Below are 19,891 nucleotides of genomic sequence, written 5' to 3'. Positions count from 1 at the left end.
TGTCACTTGGACACCCGCCTGTACTTGTGTTCTCGCTCTGCTCCCATAGCTCGTGCTCTCCCCATTTCATGATGTAGCTATTGTGCTCTACCCCCCATTGCACCCGTTGCGCTCGGCCATAGCCCTGGTGGAGCTCTACCCCCATTTCCCCCTGCACGGAAGCATAAAAGGCTGCAGCAGCACCCTTTGTAGAGATGACTCCCTAGAAGAACACTTCCTCCAAGAAGCACAAAAACCCGACTCAAAGCACAGAGATGGTACAACAAGTAGCCCTTGCAACAAACACCACGACATAACAGACCCCCACAATGACCACTACACAGCAGACCCTGCGACACATGCGACACAACAAATGCCTTCAACAACCATGACACAGCAGTCCCTTGCAACCAACACGACGCTGTAGACCCCAACAACAAACATGATCACTGAAACTTCCCTCTCCAAATGCATGTTGTCGACTGAAAAATATGCTTAGAAAGGTGAGTTCTACATTGCATTTTGGTCGTGTCTATGCGCCACATGGCAATGCATGGAAAAAGAATCCTATTTTTTAGCATTGGCTGCAAACCATTTTTCTCCATGGCTTTGCTTGCAGCATCGGTGGAGTATCCGGTACTTTCCAAGTTTTGATATTCTGCATTGTAGTCGTATGAGGAATATGGAATGAGCATGGAGGGCAAGCTGCCCAAGGATTTAACAGACAAGAACCTGCCACCTAAACAGTGGTCAATAGTGTTCAAGGTGCTAGAGAAGAAGAAGAGTAAGGTCTTCCTCTTCCAGGTGCATGACCACCTTTATGATGCATGCAGGCTTCTGTATGAGAAGGTCTACCAGGCTGCCCCATCCAACGATGAGCTCATGACGAGGTTTGCGAGGGGGTTTGCATATGAATACTGTGATGCTGTCAAAGCAGACCCCAAAAGCCATAAGATTGTATGGGCTTTGGTTGGGGATCAAGTATTAGAGAATTTCAAGAGCCAGAAAGGGGGGCTCAATTGAAAAACACAGAAGTTCATGTCCGATTATGGCGTGAAGGAAGCCCCCAAATTTGAAGGACTGATAGAGAATGTTGTGGAAAGTCTTGTGGCGTCTAGCCTCCCTCTACAACACATGTGGACAGTCTTTCATCCGTCTACACAACATGGCTGGATAATCTTGCCAATGACCTTGAGCAAAAGGAAATCAAGGCAGAAGACAAGGTGACGTCTACAAAGACAGTCTTGGTTGCAAAGCGAGACTTATGGTTGTGCAACAAAGGTACCTCCTCAGCTTGTGCATCCATCACTCCAGAGAGGAGGTGAAGAAGCTGAAAGCCTCTCCAACAAAAAACGCAGTTGCAATTGCCAAAAACGAGGCTGAAATCAGAGCCCTTACAAGGGTACTCTCCAAGTTCTTTGGATGCAATGATGCTGCAAGGATGAAGGGGGAGGTGTCAGCCATGCAGGTACTCCAGTCTTCTCTTTCTTTAAATTGTATAAAGTGCTAGAAAGTGCTAAAAGTGGTTGAGAGTTCTTGCAAGTGCTAAAAAATGCTTGACTATTTAGCACTTGCAAACACTTTAAACCACGTGTAAGCACTTCCAAAATACCTACAAATGCTTGCAAGTGCTAAAAAGTGTTAAAAAGTGCCTAACTTTTATGCACTTGCAAAGCACTTTAAACAACTTGCAGGCACATTAAAGCACTTTGAAGCCCTTTCAACCACTTGCAAAGTCCTGCAAGTGATTGAAGGTGCTTCAAAGTGCTTAAAATTGCTTCAAAATGGTTTCAAAGTGCTTGAAAGTACGTTTTGCAATCACTTCAAAGCACTTTTACCCACTTTAAAGCACTTTCAAACACTTTCAAGACCTTGCAAGCACTTCCAGGAGTTTGCAAGTGGTTGAAAGTGCTTCAAAGTGCTAAAAAGAGCTTCCAAGTGCTAGCAGGTTCCTTTCAAAGTGATGCAAGTGGATAGATTGAGCACCTGCAAGCACTTCCAAGCAAGTGCTAGAAAGTACCTAACTTTTATGGACTTGCAAGAACTTTGAACCACCTGTGCAGGCACATTAAAGCACTTTCAACCACTTTCAACCACTTGCAAAGTCCTACAAGTGCCTGAAGGTGCTTCAAAGTGCTTAAAATTGCTTCAAAATGCTTTCAAAGTGCTTAAAAGTGCTTTCTATAATCACTTCAGAGCACCCTGCAAGCATTTGCAGGATTTTTCACATGGTTGAAAATGCTTCAAAGTGCTAAAAAGAGCTTCCAAGTGCTCAAAAGCTCCTTTCAGAGTGCTACAAGTGGACATATATAGCACTTGCAGGCACTTGCAAGTGTCTACAAGTACTTGAATGTTCCAGCAAGCGCTCCAAGGTGCTTGCAAATGCTTGCTGACTGCTAGGGCCTGCATGTACCCCATGATGGTTGGTTGTGAAATAATCTTCCTTTGTTTTTCATTTTGTACAGAAAATAGTTTAGGAAATGGACAAGGAGCTTGGTGAGTTCATAAGGTAGGCCTCCTTCATGAAGGGGTCCAACAAGTTCATGAAAAGAGAGGGCAGGGCCCTTCTAGTGCCCACTCCAACCTCCAAGTCTAAAGCCTTAGTGTGGATACTATTTTATTGTCTAGAAATTGTGTGGCGTATGGTCAAGAACTATCGGGAAAATATGTAGTGGGTGTCTTTCAGCTGCCGTGTGCCCACAAATACCATCCATTCTGCTTTTCCATGGTCAGCGTGACTGATTCTAAGTGTGTTATACCAGACTATAAATGGGAGGTACCCCATATAGCAAGATGCTGGGCACTTGGGAATTCTTATGAGGAGCTTGAAGGTAGGTTGGTCATTTTACACAAGAGAATTTATGCTAATATGTCTTGGAGACTAATTGTGTGTGTTGGTTCAGCTCAGCCAGTGGCTGAGAAAGAAGCTTCCACATCCTCCATGCAGGATGTGGACGAAGTCTTTGACCTTGACGCCATGCTGCTCAAGTACAAGAACTTTAAGGGTGGGAAGTGGTGAGGAAGACATTCTGAAGGAGACAACTCTGTTTGCAAGCAACCAAGGTAATGTCAGTTTTGTATATCTGTCTCCTCCCATATCTGACTCATGGTCACCGCGTTCATTGGCTCACAGTATGTTGCCCAGGTATTGATGCCTGTAAAGAGGACAATGTAACTGAGGCAGAGGATCCTGAAATGGAATCAACCCTACAATTTTTAGCGGTGGAGATGCGAAAGAAGACAAAGAAGCAAGTGGAGGAAGAGTTTTCCCAAGACCCCAAAAAGAGTACTGGCATACTCCCCCGAAAAACCAAACAATGCAAGAAGCTTTAGCTTCTTGTAGCTTTGTATCTTTTTTTTTCATGCTATCTTTTTTAGATCACAGTGTTGTATCTTTATTCCTGGAAATATAAATTTAAGTATTCTCTCTTAGTTTCTGTCCATTTGTGCTCTGTAGTTTAAATTCGTGTGGTCGGATCAAAACCCCCACTGCCCACTGATGAGGTAGAGCACATTGATCACCAGCTTCCTTGCTACAAACCAATGTCGCGCTTCCCAATCCATAGAGATTTGGCAATAATTGTAGACATCGACAATGTGCTTTCTTGTGTGCATGATAAGCGCAAAGTATTGGAACCCCCAGATTTAAACACGTTGTACTTTGACAAAGTAAAGGGGGATGATAACGTCACCTAGACTATGTACGAAATGATGGAGAATTACTCTTGCTTGGACTCAATGAGATAGCAGAGACTTTTGTGTGGTCGTCGCACGCCTGCCACAATCTTGAGAAGGGTATGGACAAGTGCCTATCTCAGGCCAAGCGTTGTCTGAGAGTGGGTGGTTGGCACAAAACTGCTACCATGTAAGCAGTTGGAAATATGGAAACCCCCCAAAGCAACTGTTTTTCAAAAAATTAGAAACCTTTTGGCACCTCTTTCCTAAGTTCAATAAGTCTTAACACTTTACTGTTGGATGATTCCATTTGTAAGATGTACTTCAATGATCCTAATAACTTTGTCATTCTACCTGGGATAGAAAAGCAAAATCAGAGGCAGTGGGAAACTTTCCTCAAGGAGGAAGTTGTCTCATTTATAATACAGTGGGCTGAGACTACTGACAGAGCCAAGACTATAAAGGAATGTCCATTTGATGCCAGGAAGGATGCACTTGCACAATTGGACTGAAATTTGGCACATAGAAATGTATGGGCACAACAAAAAATTCTTGCACCAAAAATGCCACCTCCTCTAGCAACCAATTATAAGCAGCCACGACGGCAAGAATGGCCAGAGCAGTCTTCTAACTAGTTGACTTTACTCCTTGAAAAAGCTAACTCCTTTAAAAGAAAACTGTCCTTGTATCTAAACCTGAATATACTATGAAGAATTTTGCAAGTCAGCTGTTTCTGTTGTTGTCAACTGGATTGGGTGTTAGGCGTTGGTTAAGTGGTCAAGTGGTTCACAGCGTTGTCCAAGTGGTACAAAGTGCTTGCAAGTGTTGGTCAAGTGGTCCAAAGAGTTGGTCAAGTGGTCTAGGTGGTTGTTAAGTGGTGGTCATACAAAGTGTTGTCCAAGTGGTTTAGGGGGGTTGGTCAAGTGGTTCAAAGTGCGTGTCAGGTGGTTTAGAGTGCTTGTCAAGTGGTATAAAGTGCTGGCCTTCTTGAAGTTAGTAAAGTGGTTCAAGGGGCTGGTAGAGTGTTGGTCAACTCGTCAAGTGCTCAGAAGTGCTTTCAAGTGTTTTAAAAGGTGTCTTTTATCACTCTATCATGAAAAGTGCTATTTATTTAGCAGGTTTGAGTAGCTGTAATTTTAGAGGGAAGTAGTCAGGTGACCCCCCCCCCCTCCCCCCCTTTTAGCTTTGATGTAATCCTTCCTCACTCTCTTCAGTATAGTTCACTACCTCTGTTTTATTTCACACAAAAAAAGTGCTATCTATTGTTAAAAGTGTTGGCCAAGTCCTCAAGCCAAATTTATAGAGATAAATCTTACAAGTTCTCCTCTGGGGGCATGTTGTTATAGGTTTGCTCAAATATGTCATTTGAAATATCATATACATTATGCTCACCTTCCCTCGGGGACATGGAAAACCTGATGCATCGCACCATATGGGAGTAGATTAGAGCAGTGGGATTGTTGTCCAAAAGGACATAAGTATCATCTCGGCCATTTACCTTGTCGTACAATAGGCCCTCAACCACATACAAATTTTTCTTAATGATGGTGTGCCATTGATCCTTTTCCTCTGTTTTAGCCAGGCACTTTGTGTTGGTACATTTCAGGATGTACAAGTCTACACCTGCCTCCTCTGCATCCACTACAAAGTTCTTGCCAACCATCAAGGCATCGCTCAGGTCATCATAGTGGCCAGCATACATGGGGGTGTATTCATCCTCATCCTCGCTTGATGCTTCTCCATTGCTCTCATCTTTAACTGTGGGTTGCATTTGCAAGTATACACACCCCTGCACATGATCTCTGTTGGCACACCTCCTCCATTGACCTTTGATGCACGCACCGCAAAAGCAAGAGAGCAATCTGTGCCTTAGTCCGTGCATATTCGTCTAACTGTAGCCACTGAAACAGTGGCAGGATCGAGACCTGTCATACGCTTGCAATCCCACGCTAAAACTCTATCAACATCACCGAGCTTGACCTCCCAAAAATCATGATCGAATTTCTTGCATGTCTGTGGGCATTGATTTCTGAGAGTTGCATTGAGGAATGCAACAACACTTGAAGCGTTATGCAGCTTCCACCTGTCACATTTCAACTGCTTGTGTGTGAGGGATCTTTTGACCATTGCACCAGCCTCGTAATGTTCACCCTTTCCATGTCTTGAAGCAAAGAAATTGTGCATCATTTTGACACCTGTCATATTGAAGAATTGGCAAAAAATAGAATGGCCGCCTTGCTTTGAATTGTGACGCAACACCCTCCGACCACACCCAATGTCTCTTGACACTATAGCGATGTCTTTTTAGACATTCAATGTGCAAAATAAAATAGTGCTGCACAAACAAAGTCTCATATGTCTTGTCATTAGAGATATAGAAGTGAGTCGTGTTTTGTATAGCACCAAGCACACCATGTAAGTATGAAATGTGAACAAATTTTGTGACTTGAGATGAATACCAATGCATTGACTGGATCTCATTCTGCACCTTGAAGGAGTGATTCTCTGCAAAATCCACTATAGACACCACTACATCATCATGAAAATTGGCCAAACACTCCTTGAACAGTTGAGCTCGCCACTTGTACAAGTAGTTGTGTTTGATGAACTTCCCTAGTTTCCCTCGGAGCATAGAAATGAAACTCATCAGACTGAGTTGTTGAACCACGGGGTCTTTTTGACATTTAGCTAGACCTTCTTCATCCTTTTCCTGTGTAGCAACCTTGTCAAAATCTTGACAGTCATTCTAGAGATACCATCACTCTCTTCGATGGGACACAACAAGAGCCTTTCAATCCCGCAATCAGTGCATGTTCCCAAAACACATTTGCTACGGTGAAAAGCACTATCAGATGGCTTTGGACACAATATAGACTCCCATAGTTTTGTCAAGGATAAAAAAATGGTTTTTGATGATGTGCATTGTTCTTTTCCACCACTGCACACAAGACACCTGCAAAATCATGACGTTCCATGTAGCTCATATCTTCGATGGTGCATCTAATTTATTCAAGTAAACAAGCTGAACATGGTATTTACAACAGTAGGTGTTGCGGTCCTTCAACTTTCATACAAAGTAATATGGCTTCAGATCCTCAAAGCATCTAGGGAACATCCTAATGTTAAGATGATCCCCTTGGAACTGCATATACAAATCCTTCTACCACACAAAAGACATCTAAAAATACTCTAAAGTACTGAAATCTAATTGCAAAACTTACCTACTACCACCTCGGGGTGTATTTTCACAAAAGTAGGTATGACTATACCTTTTGTCCACAAAAAAAATAGGTATATCATTTCTCCTCCTTTTCAACCAAAGTGAGGTGAGGTTGGTTGAGCACTGGGAGTTGGTGAAGACACTATAACACGTGGCACAAAAATCGGTGCAAACATCGATGAGACAAAGCTTATTTTAAAAGTAAAATGCCCTGGAATAAACATCGATATCATAGCATCGGCATATGCACCTGTAGAGCCCGTCAAAATACAGGTTGTTATATGTGTCAAAATACACGCTGTTATTTGCATCGAGATACATGCAGTTATTCAAGCCAAAAATGTCTTCATATACCGATGCCTGTTCCGAGGCCCATACCGCCATGTATACCAAATTCTGTTCCAACGACCAAACTTGCAAAAAAAAAAATTGGGTGGAGAGGGCTGGGGACTGATGCAGCATGTACTGTAGCAATAGAAAACAACCCTCTTTGCTCAAAGGAAGAGTGCACAAGCAACCGCACTCCACCTACAAGTTGACGCTAAAGAGCGAGTGTATACAGATTAGCAAAATTGTAAAAAGAACAAAACCACAAAATCAAAAGCTTAATAATGACAAGTTCTCAAAAGAATAACCATAACATCAACTCCAAAACCATAGGCACAACAGCATACAGATTTTATAGCCATAATTAAACATGATTTGAAAATTGTAAAACCATAAATATAACCCACTTCCCATACCATAACCATTACCATAACTTGCTTGTCATACCATAACCATAACAACCATACAATCATTGCAAAACCATAACCATAACCATAATCCGATTGCCAAACCATAACCATCACATGATTTCCATACCATCATTACGAAAACATAACCATAACTTGATTTCCAAACCCTAACCATACCATGATTGCCACACCATCATTGCAAAACCATAACCATAACTTGATTGCCAAACCATGACCAAAACCTCTATGCCATACCATAACCTAGTCTCTGTGTCATACCATATTTTCAAAACAAATCATAATCGCAAACAGAATGCAAAAACATAAACATAGGCACTACAAAATTGTACATGCAAACAATCACTGAGTAAAACTGTATCAAGAAGACCACAGCTACAAAAAAGACTGTATCAAGAAGACCCTCATGGAAATTCCTCCCAGTCGACGTCCTCTCCCTCCTTCTACAGTTGGGTCAAAGGGCCACAAGTCCATGCTTGTACCCATACTTCTCCTCTCGACATGTCGGAAGGCGCTTCATGGTAACTTCCTGTAAAATTATGGTTTAATCATGAGATAAGTCTTTAAATAACATATATAATTTCAACAATGCAAAGCATACATGTAATACTTACAAACTCATGTCAAAGTGTGTTGTAGCCTCCACTCCCAAGATGTGACGCTCCAGCAGACTCCAAACGTGATATGGCTACATCTCTTTGCTGTTGTAATCTGTCAGGATTTTCTTGTGTCTCTCGTGTAATCCCTGCCCACTCCTCTGCGTCCAACTATGTCGACTTTGGACTGTTGACATTGTACCTGTCTCTCACCTCTAACTGACGGTGTGACAATGTGGCCTTTACCACGCCCAAAATAAAGCCATTCGAGACTGGATCATACCCCTCTATTGTGGTATGTACTCTCTGTGAATGGCCTTGACGATGTAACTCTTTCTTTCATTGTCGAAATTATCCCAAATCTCCATCATATAGTGACCAAAATGAGCTATACAGAGCTGCCAAATCCTCTGTCGCGTGGCCTTTTTGACCCTATCTGCCATAACAGCACCATTCTTGCTCTTGTACACATTGCTAGGATCATTCTCGTGTGATCCCCAAGGTGTACGTGTGCCAATCGTTGAACTATCTATTAAAGAGAGTGGGGGATGCTCTCTCGATGGTGTGGACGCACTGGTAGAACCACTACCACATCAACCACCACCTCCAGAACGATGCCTACCTCAAGGATGAACCACCCATCGGTGTAGGGGGCACACTAGTCCTAGGCATAGGGTCAATTGGAATAGGTCTAGAGGAACCTGCTACCCAAAGGTTCTATGCCATCATGATATTCCCTAGTGTGAACTGTGTCAAAAAGAGACCCATCTGCTCGGGTGACATGCTGACCGGAGTGATAGGAAAACTAAAACTAGGAGAGTATGTCTCATCATCATCGGCCATGGCTACATATACACAAATAACACCCACAAAATATGTTATCTACAGAAGAAACACTTAATCAATACAAATAACAACGAATCACCAACACAAATGAATGAATCTAAAGTGTATTGTAGACTAATAAAAAGAGTTTTACAAAAGAGTTCCTAGCAAAAATCATTAGTTAATCTCTCATCTTCTATGAGATCGAGATCTGATGCACCAAAGATTTCTATCTCAATCTGTACTTTTGCATCTTTTTCATCAAACCTTACTTCTTTGTTGCTCTCTCTATTAGCTCCAGTATTTGACACTTCATCTATAGGTTCAAGAATATGCTCACCACTGATCTCCAGCTCAAAATCTGAATGTATATCATCCGTCGGCCTAGCACTTTGTTCATGAATCACCTCTTTGACCTCAACGTCCTATTCTTCACACACTTGCTTGCTCCATAGAGAAAATTGAACAACATAGAGCCAGCGGGGTTTAGACATATCATTTTCATCATTTTCTCTCCATAGTGGATCTAGTGTGAACACAACTTTTTCACAATGCTACGAAAGTACGAATGTATCTTGCGCATCTCTCCACACCCGCCTACAGTTCACTTGAATCAATCCACTCTTGTCTTTGCGCACAGCTGCATTGGGGTCGTTGGTAATAAATTTTAACCACTTGACATCAAAGATAAAAATGTCAAACTTTCTAAAGCTAATCTTCAAGATGTCTCAAGGATGTAGCCAAATTATTCAAGTTGGATAGTCTCTGTGTTCTCATCCCTAGTACTACTCCTACTTTCTTGGATGAAGCTTGCCCTAACTCCACTGTCAAAAGTGACCCTTTGTTCGTCGATATGTTGCACTGTGAAGTGTTTCCCATGCAACCACAAAGTCCATATTTATGATACTGCAACCACAAAATTGAAACAGACTTAAAGTTATTAAAGTAATGTTAACATGTGGAGCTCAAAAAGGAAGTTGTGAAAATATACATGCCAATCGCAACCCCTTGACATATCCTCTTCCTCTTGAGTAATCAACACTCCATTCCTCTTTGCCTCTGAGATTGTCGCATCTAACCACCACCCAGTTGGAAAGTCAGGCAATCTCTGAAGATAATCTGGAAAAGGAAGGTTTCTAGTGGCACGGTTGTGCTTGAATTGCACGCGATTTGTCAAGCATTGTTGCTTTTCCCTTCGTACCTATCTAGCCACTTTTGCACTATGTCTGAGTTGAGAAGGAAAAATGTCATAATCTTTTCTCGCATTGTGATGTCCATCTTCCTAATTATGCCTTGTCCCTGCGGCTCATCCCCTGTCACCTTGCTGTTGACCTCGGTAGTCCACATTTGGGGCATCTCTGGATCAATTGAGCCCAAAAATTCACTGATGAGGACAAGAGACTCTTCTACAAGCCATCCTTAGGCCATGCTACCCTTGGGGCGAGCCCTTTGACGAACTAACCCCTTTAAAGTCTTCATAAATCTCTCCAAGAAGAGAATCCACTTGCTATGGACTACCCTAGCAACTGCAACTTCATCGACCACATGCACAAGTACATGCATTTGGATGGTAAGCATGTTTGTTGGAAAGTACTTCTCCACCATGTACACTGCTTCAATAGCATTTAAGCGTGTTGCATTGATGTTGTCTTCTCTTATCTCTTTTGAAATGATCCAATGTACCAACTCACTGATTTTTGTAGATTGGTCTTCTAATGTCATCTGTCAAACAATCCTTTATAGCAATTGGTAAGATAAACTGTAAAAATTTATGACAATTGTGGGACTTAAGACCACTAAGATTTTCGTCTCTTGTAAAAGTCATTTTCAAACATCACATGCACCCAGTTGGAGTCTTGAATGAAGATGTAGTCTTCTTCACTTGTTGCTCTTCTGCATGACTCAAAACCCATGGTCCTTTTGATATAGAAAACTTTCCATTGGGTTTAAGTCGAGGCCACATCTTTGGCGTTTGACCCACAACCTGCAAGTCATCTCTTTGGGCCTTGCTCTCCCTTTTTCCACTGATGGTTTTCCATATGATCCACCCCACATTCTTGAAGGTGTTCATTGGGTCAAGCAAATGATTAATGCGCAGGTCACTCCAATACCGGAGTTCATGGAAATAGAAAGTCTTTTCATTCCAGGTGGCATGAAATCTCCCCTCTCCAGCCACATGTTTTTCCAATCACTCGCTTTCAGTGCATGCATGTCATGTTTGCATATGTTTGGTCCACGTAGCTCATGTCCTTCAAGAAAAAGTCTACCATGCTCTTTGTAAACTATCTTGCTCAAATGCTCAGAGTGGTGGAAGCCAAGTCGAGGACCACATTTCGGACATGCATGATTTCCCGAGTAACTCAAGCCTAAAAAAGCACAAATTTAAAATATAAAAACAATGGCATAGCCAAAAATAACATGTGTGTAAGGGCTTTAAAGGAACTTACCTAAACACTCACCAAAGCCTGGCTAATAGTGGCATGGTCCACATGAGAATGCCTTGTACATGTACATTTCATCCTCCGATTGGTTGCGACATATCAACCACATCAATTCCTGTCCACAAGATTTGGAGCTCTTCTATAAGTAGTGCCAGATAGATGTCCATGTTCTTTGCTTTGTACTTTCTTGGGACGATCAATGACAACAACAGATGGCCCTTCTTGATAGCAAGCCATGGTGTAAGTTTATAATTAACCAGACAAATAGTCCATGTGCTCCATGACGAACTCTGTAATAGGAATGGGTTTACTCCGTCCATTGTCAGACCAAAGCGGATACATCGAGGCTCGTTCTTAAATGTAGGCATTGCAAAAAAGTATACAATCATTAGGACATGCATGTATTTTCTAATAATCCAAGCCCAAATTAGTAAGAATTTTTTTAGCGGTTGGATGGGTAGGGGGCATGTGATTCCCTTCTGGCGAGATTTTCTCATTCAGCAACCTGACGTTACATGAACAAGTCAGCCCTTTGATCACTTTATATAAACTGTAATTTTCACTTTACCATGCTTACGATAAATATGTTTACCTGCAAAGCTCTGTTGATTGAGGCGTCATACCACAACCGTAGACAGACTGCAAATTAAGCATTACCAATGCGATACGGAGAACTGAGATTTTTGCACCAGTGTAGCGCAACATGCATGCAAGACTTTGCATCATCTCGCCCTCTTCATCGTTGCTATCATGCCGTGAATATGAACGGGATGGTTGAGGTTGGTTGGTCCACAATATTGCGTTGAATGTTATCACCTTCTATGTTGGAATCCATGTCAAAGAACGCGTCCAACATCTGCTCCATCTCTACTTCTTGAAATGCTGCTTTAGGTATTAGTTGGGAGGACTCAGTTGATGGCTGCTTGTTTGAAAATCGTCGTCTCTGGGATGAAGTTGGAGCAATATCTACTTGCAGACTTTGACCTTCAATCTCTAGACCATGAGATTGATAATGCAAATCTTGTACTTGCTCTATCGAAAAGAGACCGTGATTGCATATGTGTTGGTCGTAGTTTTTTTGTTTTCGAAAGATCTGATGCTTGCAATGCGCACAAGGACACGCATCCTATAGTCCATACCTTATCTACCAATGATGCAACAAATAATTAAAACACTCTAGTTGTTATAAGTACACACTACTAAGTACATGACAAGCTTTAACAACCTCACATTCTCTAGCCAGCCTCGATCCCCGCACACCTCGGTCTAGAGGTGCACGCAGATTAGGACCACAGGATAATAATCTCGTCTTTATTGATCAATGACTATATATTAAAGTTCCTGAAGTCCGTGTGCACTTTTGAAGTGCGATTGCACTTTTTCAATTATTTTCTGCTAGCTCTAACAACCTCACATTCTCTAGCCAGGCCCGATCCCTGCACACATCGGTCTATAGGTGCACGGAGATTAGGACCACAGGGTAATAATATCGTCTTTATTGATCAATGACTATATATTAGTGTTTTTGAAGTCTGTATGCACTTTTGAAGTCCAATTTCTCTTTTGAAACCTATAACCTAAACCTGACCTAGCCTTTTACGTACAACCTAACCTATTGCCTAAACCTGACCTAACATACAACCTAACCTAACCTAACGTTTTATGTACAACCTAACCTAACCTAACCTTTTACGCACAACCTATAACCTAAACCTAACTTAACATAACCTGTTACCCCTATAGCCTAAACCTAACCTATAACCTTATGTAATTAATGTCGTTTGCATTTTTTGAAGTACACGAGACATTTTCGAAGTCCGTTTGCGTTTTTCTACTATTTGCCACTAGCTCTAACCCAACCTATAACTTAACATAATCTATAATCTAAACCTAACATATAAGCTAATCTAACCTAACCTATAACATAACCTAACATATAACCTAGCTTAAAATCTAAACATAACCTATAACGTAACCTAACCAAAGTCCGTTCGTGTTTTTTGAAGTACACGAATTATTTTCAAAGTTCGTTTGCATTTTTTCCACTATTTGCCGCTATCTCTAACCTAACCTATAACCTAACTTATAGCGTAACATAGACTAACGTATAACCTAACCTACAACTTATAACTTAACAGATAACCTATACCTTAACCTAGCTTATAACCTAACTGAAACCTATAACCTAACCTAATCGAAGCCTGTTTGCATTTTTTGAAGTACACGAGACGTTTTCGAAGTTTGTTTGCGTTTTTTCTACTATTTGTTGCTAGCTCTAATCCAACCTATAACCTGACCTAATCTATAATCTAAACCTAACCTATAAGCTAATCTAACCTAACCTATAACATAACCTAACCTAGCGTCCCTGCCAATAAAGAGATTGTCAGCGAACATGGAAGGGATGGTGATCGAATACCTCCTTTTGAGGCTAGAATGCAAGAGAGTGTCATCAATCTCCAATACTAGATAGCTATTTTTTCCTTATCTAAATTGATGTGCGTCGTGAGCATAAAGAAAATGGCCATCCACACATAGGGTAGCATGAGTTACCATAATATGCATTATAATTTTGAGGTGATGCATGTTGTTTTTTACATAATATGTATGCAAATTCTTTGTTCTTTTGTTTTGTATAGTTAGTTTGCTCATTTTTGTAGAACATGTTTAAATAATTAACCCTAGTAAATGCTACCTATTGTATGCTCTATTCTTGCATCTTCAATGTCCAAAGTGTTTTTGTGTTGAATCAGGTATGTGTGTGTGTGTTGTTGTATTGAATATAATTACACCAAAATAAACCATGTTCAAAAGAATTAGATGTGTGTGTGTGTGTTTTGAATTACCTATGTGTGTGTGTTATTGTATTGAATATACTTACACACAAAATAACACCATGTTCAAAAGGCATCTGGCTCTAAACAATAGAGAGGTGTTTGCACAAAAAAATATCTGTATATGAATCATTTTTTTACAATTTAGTTAGAATCGGAAGATTCATTCCAATTATCCTATACATTAGAGTCTATGGATGTACTAGGTCTTAGTCTTCAACGTCTCATTGCAGCTAAATTGAGCCCCTTTAAACAAGGATAAGACTCTCACTTGCATCCATATAAACAAGATAATAGATTTTGCTAGCTTTGGATACGTCATACATGTTTCAAAGAGCCTATTAATTATTGTTCATGTCAAAACTAAAAACTATTAGTGTAACTATAGTCCATTCTAGTACAAACTTTAGAAGTTTTGGAATCTAGTGAGGCGGTCCGGGGCAGGCAACAAGAAGAGCAACCTCTAGACACCCTTCAAGGCTCCCGTGCTGCTCAATGGGGCTGGGGCACAACACAACACAAACCAAAACAATGAACCCACAGCCCAATCCCAACTACACCAGGGGCACCACCTAGTTTAAGAGCGAACTAGGACGCAAAAGAGGAGAATCGTTAGAGCAACCCACAAACAAGCAAGGAATTTACACTAACCCTAACACCAATGGAACACTCTCACACACTAAAACACGAGAGAGAGAGAGAGAGAGAGAGAGAGAGAGAGAGAGAGAGAGAGAGATAGTGCTCGAGCTGCTTTAAAACGTATCGGCAATGATCATGCAAACACAACTATATATTTAAGAAAGAGAGAGAAAGGGGGAGGGGGTGCTTGTTGCATTAATATCTTCTTACAAATCTGTCATGACAAATCAAAGTGAGATTAGTATGTGTTCAACATAGCTTGCGTAAATTTCACCACAACACATCACAAGAAAAGCCACCCCAATCACTGTCTTAAAGCCAGGGGAGTCCTCTCCACCCTGTCGCCCTCTTACAGTATATGGGATTTATGGCTAGATTGATGACAACACCAGAGACAAGCTATCAAGAACTTAACAAAAAACACCAAGACACTTACGCATCATTGTTGTCCATTACTTCACGTTGGAAGGGAGACAAAGTATCCAAGCTTAGTCCAAATCCACCCTCCTTGATTCAGAAAATGTTGGGCTTACACTAGTAGGAGAAACGATAGATTTCCTACTCTCAATTGAATGATCACTCTCTCTCTTACAATGGCATAGAGTTCCCTTGCTAATCCCCTATTACAACACATGCACATGCATAAGACAATGAGCTTCCACTCAAGAGCTCCTTCTAGAGAGGTTGAGCTTGGCTTATCATGCTATAGCATAGTGCTCTTGCTTATGTCTCCCCCTTTTGTGCTAGCTACACCCTCCTTTTATAGCAATTTTGAGAGCTAGGGTTACTCCTCTAACCATGGTTGGGTTAGATTTTCAGCAATTTATCTAATTTATTTTGCTTGGAATTATCAAGAAGTTGGTGGGGAAAGAGAGAGGAGAGAAATGGAGGTGATAGGACTTTTCATAGTGGGTTAGTGTTAGTAGAGTTAGTATTAATTTACAAATGGAATTGGATATTTACAATGGGAGTATCCATGTAGGATACAAATAAGGAAGAAAAACTCTTAAGAGGTAAGAAAAGGTGGATTTCTTACAAGGTTGATGCTCCAAGTGTCTTGAGTAAGGCCGATTTTGACGCTTGTTGACGGTCCACTAGCTTTGACGGTACATTTTTTCTCCACTCTTGACCTTCCTTGAGAGACAAGGTAATTGAAGCTGAGTAATCAACCACCATGATGCTGTCTTTTAAGAGAAGAGGTTGAATTTTGTGGTTTTTTTTTAAAGATATGGGTAACTTGGAGGAGGAAAAATGAGACTAGGTGGTCAATTTTGGAATGGAATTGTGTGTGGGAGGTATGAGTTCCCCATGGTTTCTCTTATTCTTCAAGGTTGAGGAGAAGGTGAGTAGGGGGCAGAGAGGAGGGGTGAGAGAGGTGGGGATGATGAGTGGAGAAGTGTGTGTGAAAGAGGAAAATGATAAAGTGGAAGAGAGAGTGTGGCTGCATAGCATGGGAAAATTGGGGTCCACTAATAAAATCATAGCTCACAGCTCGTAGCTCAAAAAAATATGAAAAAATTTGAGGCAAAAGTTCAGCCCACGAGCTACAACTCTTGTTTGTATCACCTTTTCAAATTCGGAGAGCAAGTGAACTTTAAAAATTCAGCAAAACCGACCGTTTTTTTCCACATCACAAGGTCCTTGTGGGGTCCTTCTTTGGATGATTCTTTTGAATACCTCCAAGAGTGAGCCCTCCATAGTGCATGTATGCATGCCACCTACCTTTGACCTTATTTGATAGGTCTATAATTGAAGATATTGTTGAGATCATGATATAAGTGAATAGTACAACTAAGAAAATCAAATATTGAGGGGTCTAGAAAATATGTACATGTCAAATATAAATAATATAAGTGGAAAAATTATAAAGGGGTCAAAAGAAATCTCTCTCATTATGAGGCTACCATAAAAAGATAAATATTTTTGGTGTTCTAATTTTTTAGAAAAAAAACAAAATAGATGTAGGAAGGGAAAAATCACAATAGTGAAAAATATACACATAAATAAAACTAGTTTTTTTGGATTTTTGTTGGGAGGGGTTACACCAAATATAAGAGAAGCTTACATGAAAATATTTCTATATGGAATAAAGAGTATGAAAAATGGTAAGAAAAAATTGTGATAATGGTGAGGCAATGTACAGAGCATAAATAACACACACCTAGGTAGAAATATTTAAATAAATACCAAAATAATTATGAAAAAATCTTTTAATTAGGCCCTATATAGAAAGAAATATTTACATACGCATGGGCCATAATATACTTATGTTTTTTAATTTTTTTAATTTTTTTGGCTCAACTAGCCCAATGACTAGTTAATTGAGGGCTTTTTAAGAAGATATGGGAAAAGTCCCGTGACTCACGCACGCCTATGTACAGTGAAATGGTAGGTATAGCCACAGTGTTTGGGTGATTTTGGTAGGGTGAGGTAACTCACTGTGGCAATTACAAAGAGCCGAAAAACGGCTATCATTAGCCCTCCCCCTGGATGATGGTATATTCATGTACTATCATAGAGCATCTTTTCCAAAGAGAGTGCTTCAGAGTCCTTGACGAGATCTTTATTGTTTGGCCCCTCAGAATTTTGGGTAGAGTTACACTCATGCTTCATGTAACAATACTTACATGAGACAGTGGCCTTTTGACAAATCTTTGGTAGATCCTTTGGTAGAAGGCGACTCAAATAGGGCTTCAAGCGATACCCGTTTACTTTCCTGGAGTGCTCTTTACCATTCAAGTCCATAAGCTGATAGTAACTTGAATTGAAAGCCTTCTTGACTATGTATGGCCCTTGCCATCTTGTTTCAAATTTGGCATCAAAACGATTATCGAGTCGATTGTCATACCTTAGCACAAGATCTCCTTCATTGATGCCTTTGTCCTTCAGTTTCTTGTCAAGCTTCTCCTTTGTCTGTGTGGCTTTCCTCTTATAGCACTCTTATGCTGCTTCTCTTTTCCACTCAAGCTCACAGCTAAGGTAAGAAGTCGATCCATCCATGCTTCTTGATCATCTTGTGCTGATTTGCCATGAAGTCGCATTGTTGGAATGTTTAGCTCAATTGGCTGTAAAGCCTCTTGACCATAGACCAAGTGAAATGGTGTGAACTCCGTGGCTTCCCTATATGTGGTTCGATACGCCCACAAGGCACCATCCAAGAAGTCATCCCACAACTTTGTCTTGTTTTTCACCATCTTTCTAATGATGCCTGCAATGACACCATTAGCTTTTTCTACCAAACCATTTGATTGGGGATAGTAGGGTGTACTGTGACGATGAAGAATGTGAAGTTCTTCACAGACTTCTGTGAGCAATCCCTTTCTAAACCCTGGACCATTATCAGAAACAATCTCCAAAGGTGTGCCAAATCTACAACAAATGTGAGTGTAGATGAATTTTCTCACTGTCTTCTCATTTACCTTTGCCACACTTTGTGCTTCCACCCACCTATTCATATAGTCTACAGCCACTAGAATGTAGAGTTTACCATTTTTTGTCCTAGGCAGAGGACCCATAGCATCAATGCCCCACTTTTCAAACGGTCCATTTGCAAGCACGATTTGCCTTGGACCATAAACCAATCTTCTATTCCCATTTACCTGACAATTGTGACAACTTTTACACCAATGTTGGACATCCACATGCAGACTTGGCCAAACATACCCCGCAAGCAAAATCTTCTTCACAGTTAATTCTTGGGCAAAATGACCACCACGTGCTTCTTCATGCAAACCTTTTAGAATGGCTGGAATTTCCTCAATAGTTGGTACTCTTCTGCATACTTGATCCCTCCCTCTTTGATAGAGGGAGCCTTCTAGGAAGAGATATGCGCTTGCCTTCTTCATGAGTCTCCTCTTCTTAGCCTTTGTGAAGTCTTGTGGAAACTCGCCCTCCAAAATGTAGCTAATAATGGGAGTCAATGACTCCAATCCCTGGTATCTCGGTTGCTTGACAGTTGCTGCCACCATGATGACCTGCACTTCTTTCTCAACACATGTAACTACTTGCTGTGCAAGTAAATCGGCATCTTCATTCTGTTTCCTAGGAATATGATATAGTTGCACTTCTTCAAATTGATTAAACAATCTACGAATGGCATGAACTTTTGTCCGTAAGCTTTCATTCTTGCATGCTCAAATGCCTAAAATCTGTTTAACAATGAGAAGTGCATCTCCCTTTACCATGAGGCGTTGTATCCCTTGGCCAATGCACATCTTCAAACCATGAATTAGTGTGTCGTATTCTGCTTCATTGTTGCTAGCTGAACTCGGTAGATTGAACTTCTCTTTCATGACCACCTCTCCACTTGGGTTGAGCAACACTAGCCCTCCCCCTGCTTTTCCTGTGGCTCGACGAAAAGCTCCATCAAAGAACAAGGTAAAAGCATTAGGAATACTTTTTGGTGGTGGTAATGGTAGGGTCTTTACTTCAGGCACCTTAATCTCCTTTTCATGCACCCTATCAGTGAGAATCCCTGCCAATTGTGCACGCACACTATCTTCTACCTTGAAAGAGTATTGGAACTCTTGCAACTCCATAATCCACTTTGAGATCCTAGTACTAAGATTCATTTGAGATGACACCCAAGGGAACAAATTTTCTGCAGTGAGAATTACAAAAGGTTTTGGTAGCAGGTAGGATCTAAACTTTCTCACCGCAAACATGAGAGAAAGCATCATGAGTTCTGCTTCTGTGTAGTCTCTCTCCAAAGCATTCATGACCCTACTAGCAAAGTAGATGGGTCGCATCCTTGTACTGTGGGGATCTTGTTGTAGCAACACAGCACCAATTGTTTCCCTTCCAACACTAGAGCTAACAAAGAATGTGTACTCCCAACAAGGAGGCATGAGTGTTGGTAGCTCTGACAAAATGACTTTAATGTTACAAAAATACTCTTCAAGCTCATCAAACCATGCAAATTCTACTT

General features: G+C 40.9%; 1 protein-coding gene across 1 annotated transcript; it reads right to left on the bottom strand.

The window, feature by feature from the left end:
* Window positions 1-4,966: 4,966 nt before the first annotated feature.
* Window positions 4,967-5,477, bottom strand: LOC147450947 (uncharacterized). Its single transcript, XM_086520834.1, has one exon. The coding sequence runs from the start codon at window positions 5,423-5,425 to the stop codon at window positions 4,967-4,969; it is 459 nt and encodes a 152-aa protein (XP_086376960.1). The 5' UTR covers window positions 5,426-5,477.
* Window positions 5,478-19,891: the final 14,414 nt, after the last annotated feature.

This window comes from Adiantum capillus-veneris, chromosome 9, assembly GCF_014529385.1.
Source record: "Adiantum capillus-veneris isolate H3 chromosome 9, ASM1452938v2, whole genome shotgun sequence".
Classification (NCBI taxonomy): Eukaryota; Viridiplantae; Streptophyta; class Polypodiopsida; order Polypodiales; family Pteridaceae; genus Adiantum; species Adiantum capillus-veneris.
Note: the sequence above shows the minus strand (reverse complement) of the source record. Positions and strands in the feature narration are given on the sequence as shown.

What these genes read in the sequence shown, in the direction of transcription:
- LOC147450947 (XM_086520834.1), bottom strand. Translation starts at nt 5,425, where the DNA reads ATGCAACCCACAGTTAAAGATGAGAGCAATGGAGAAGCATCAAGCGAG.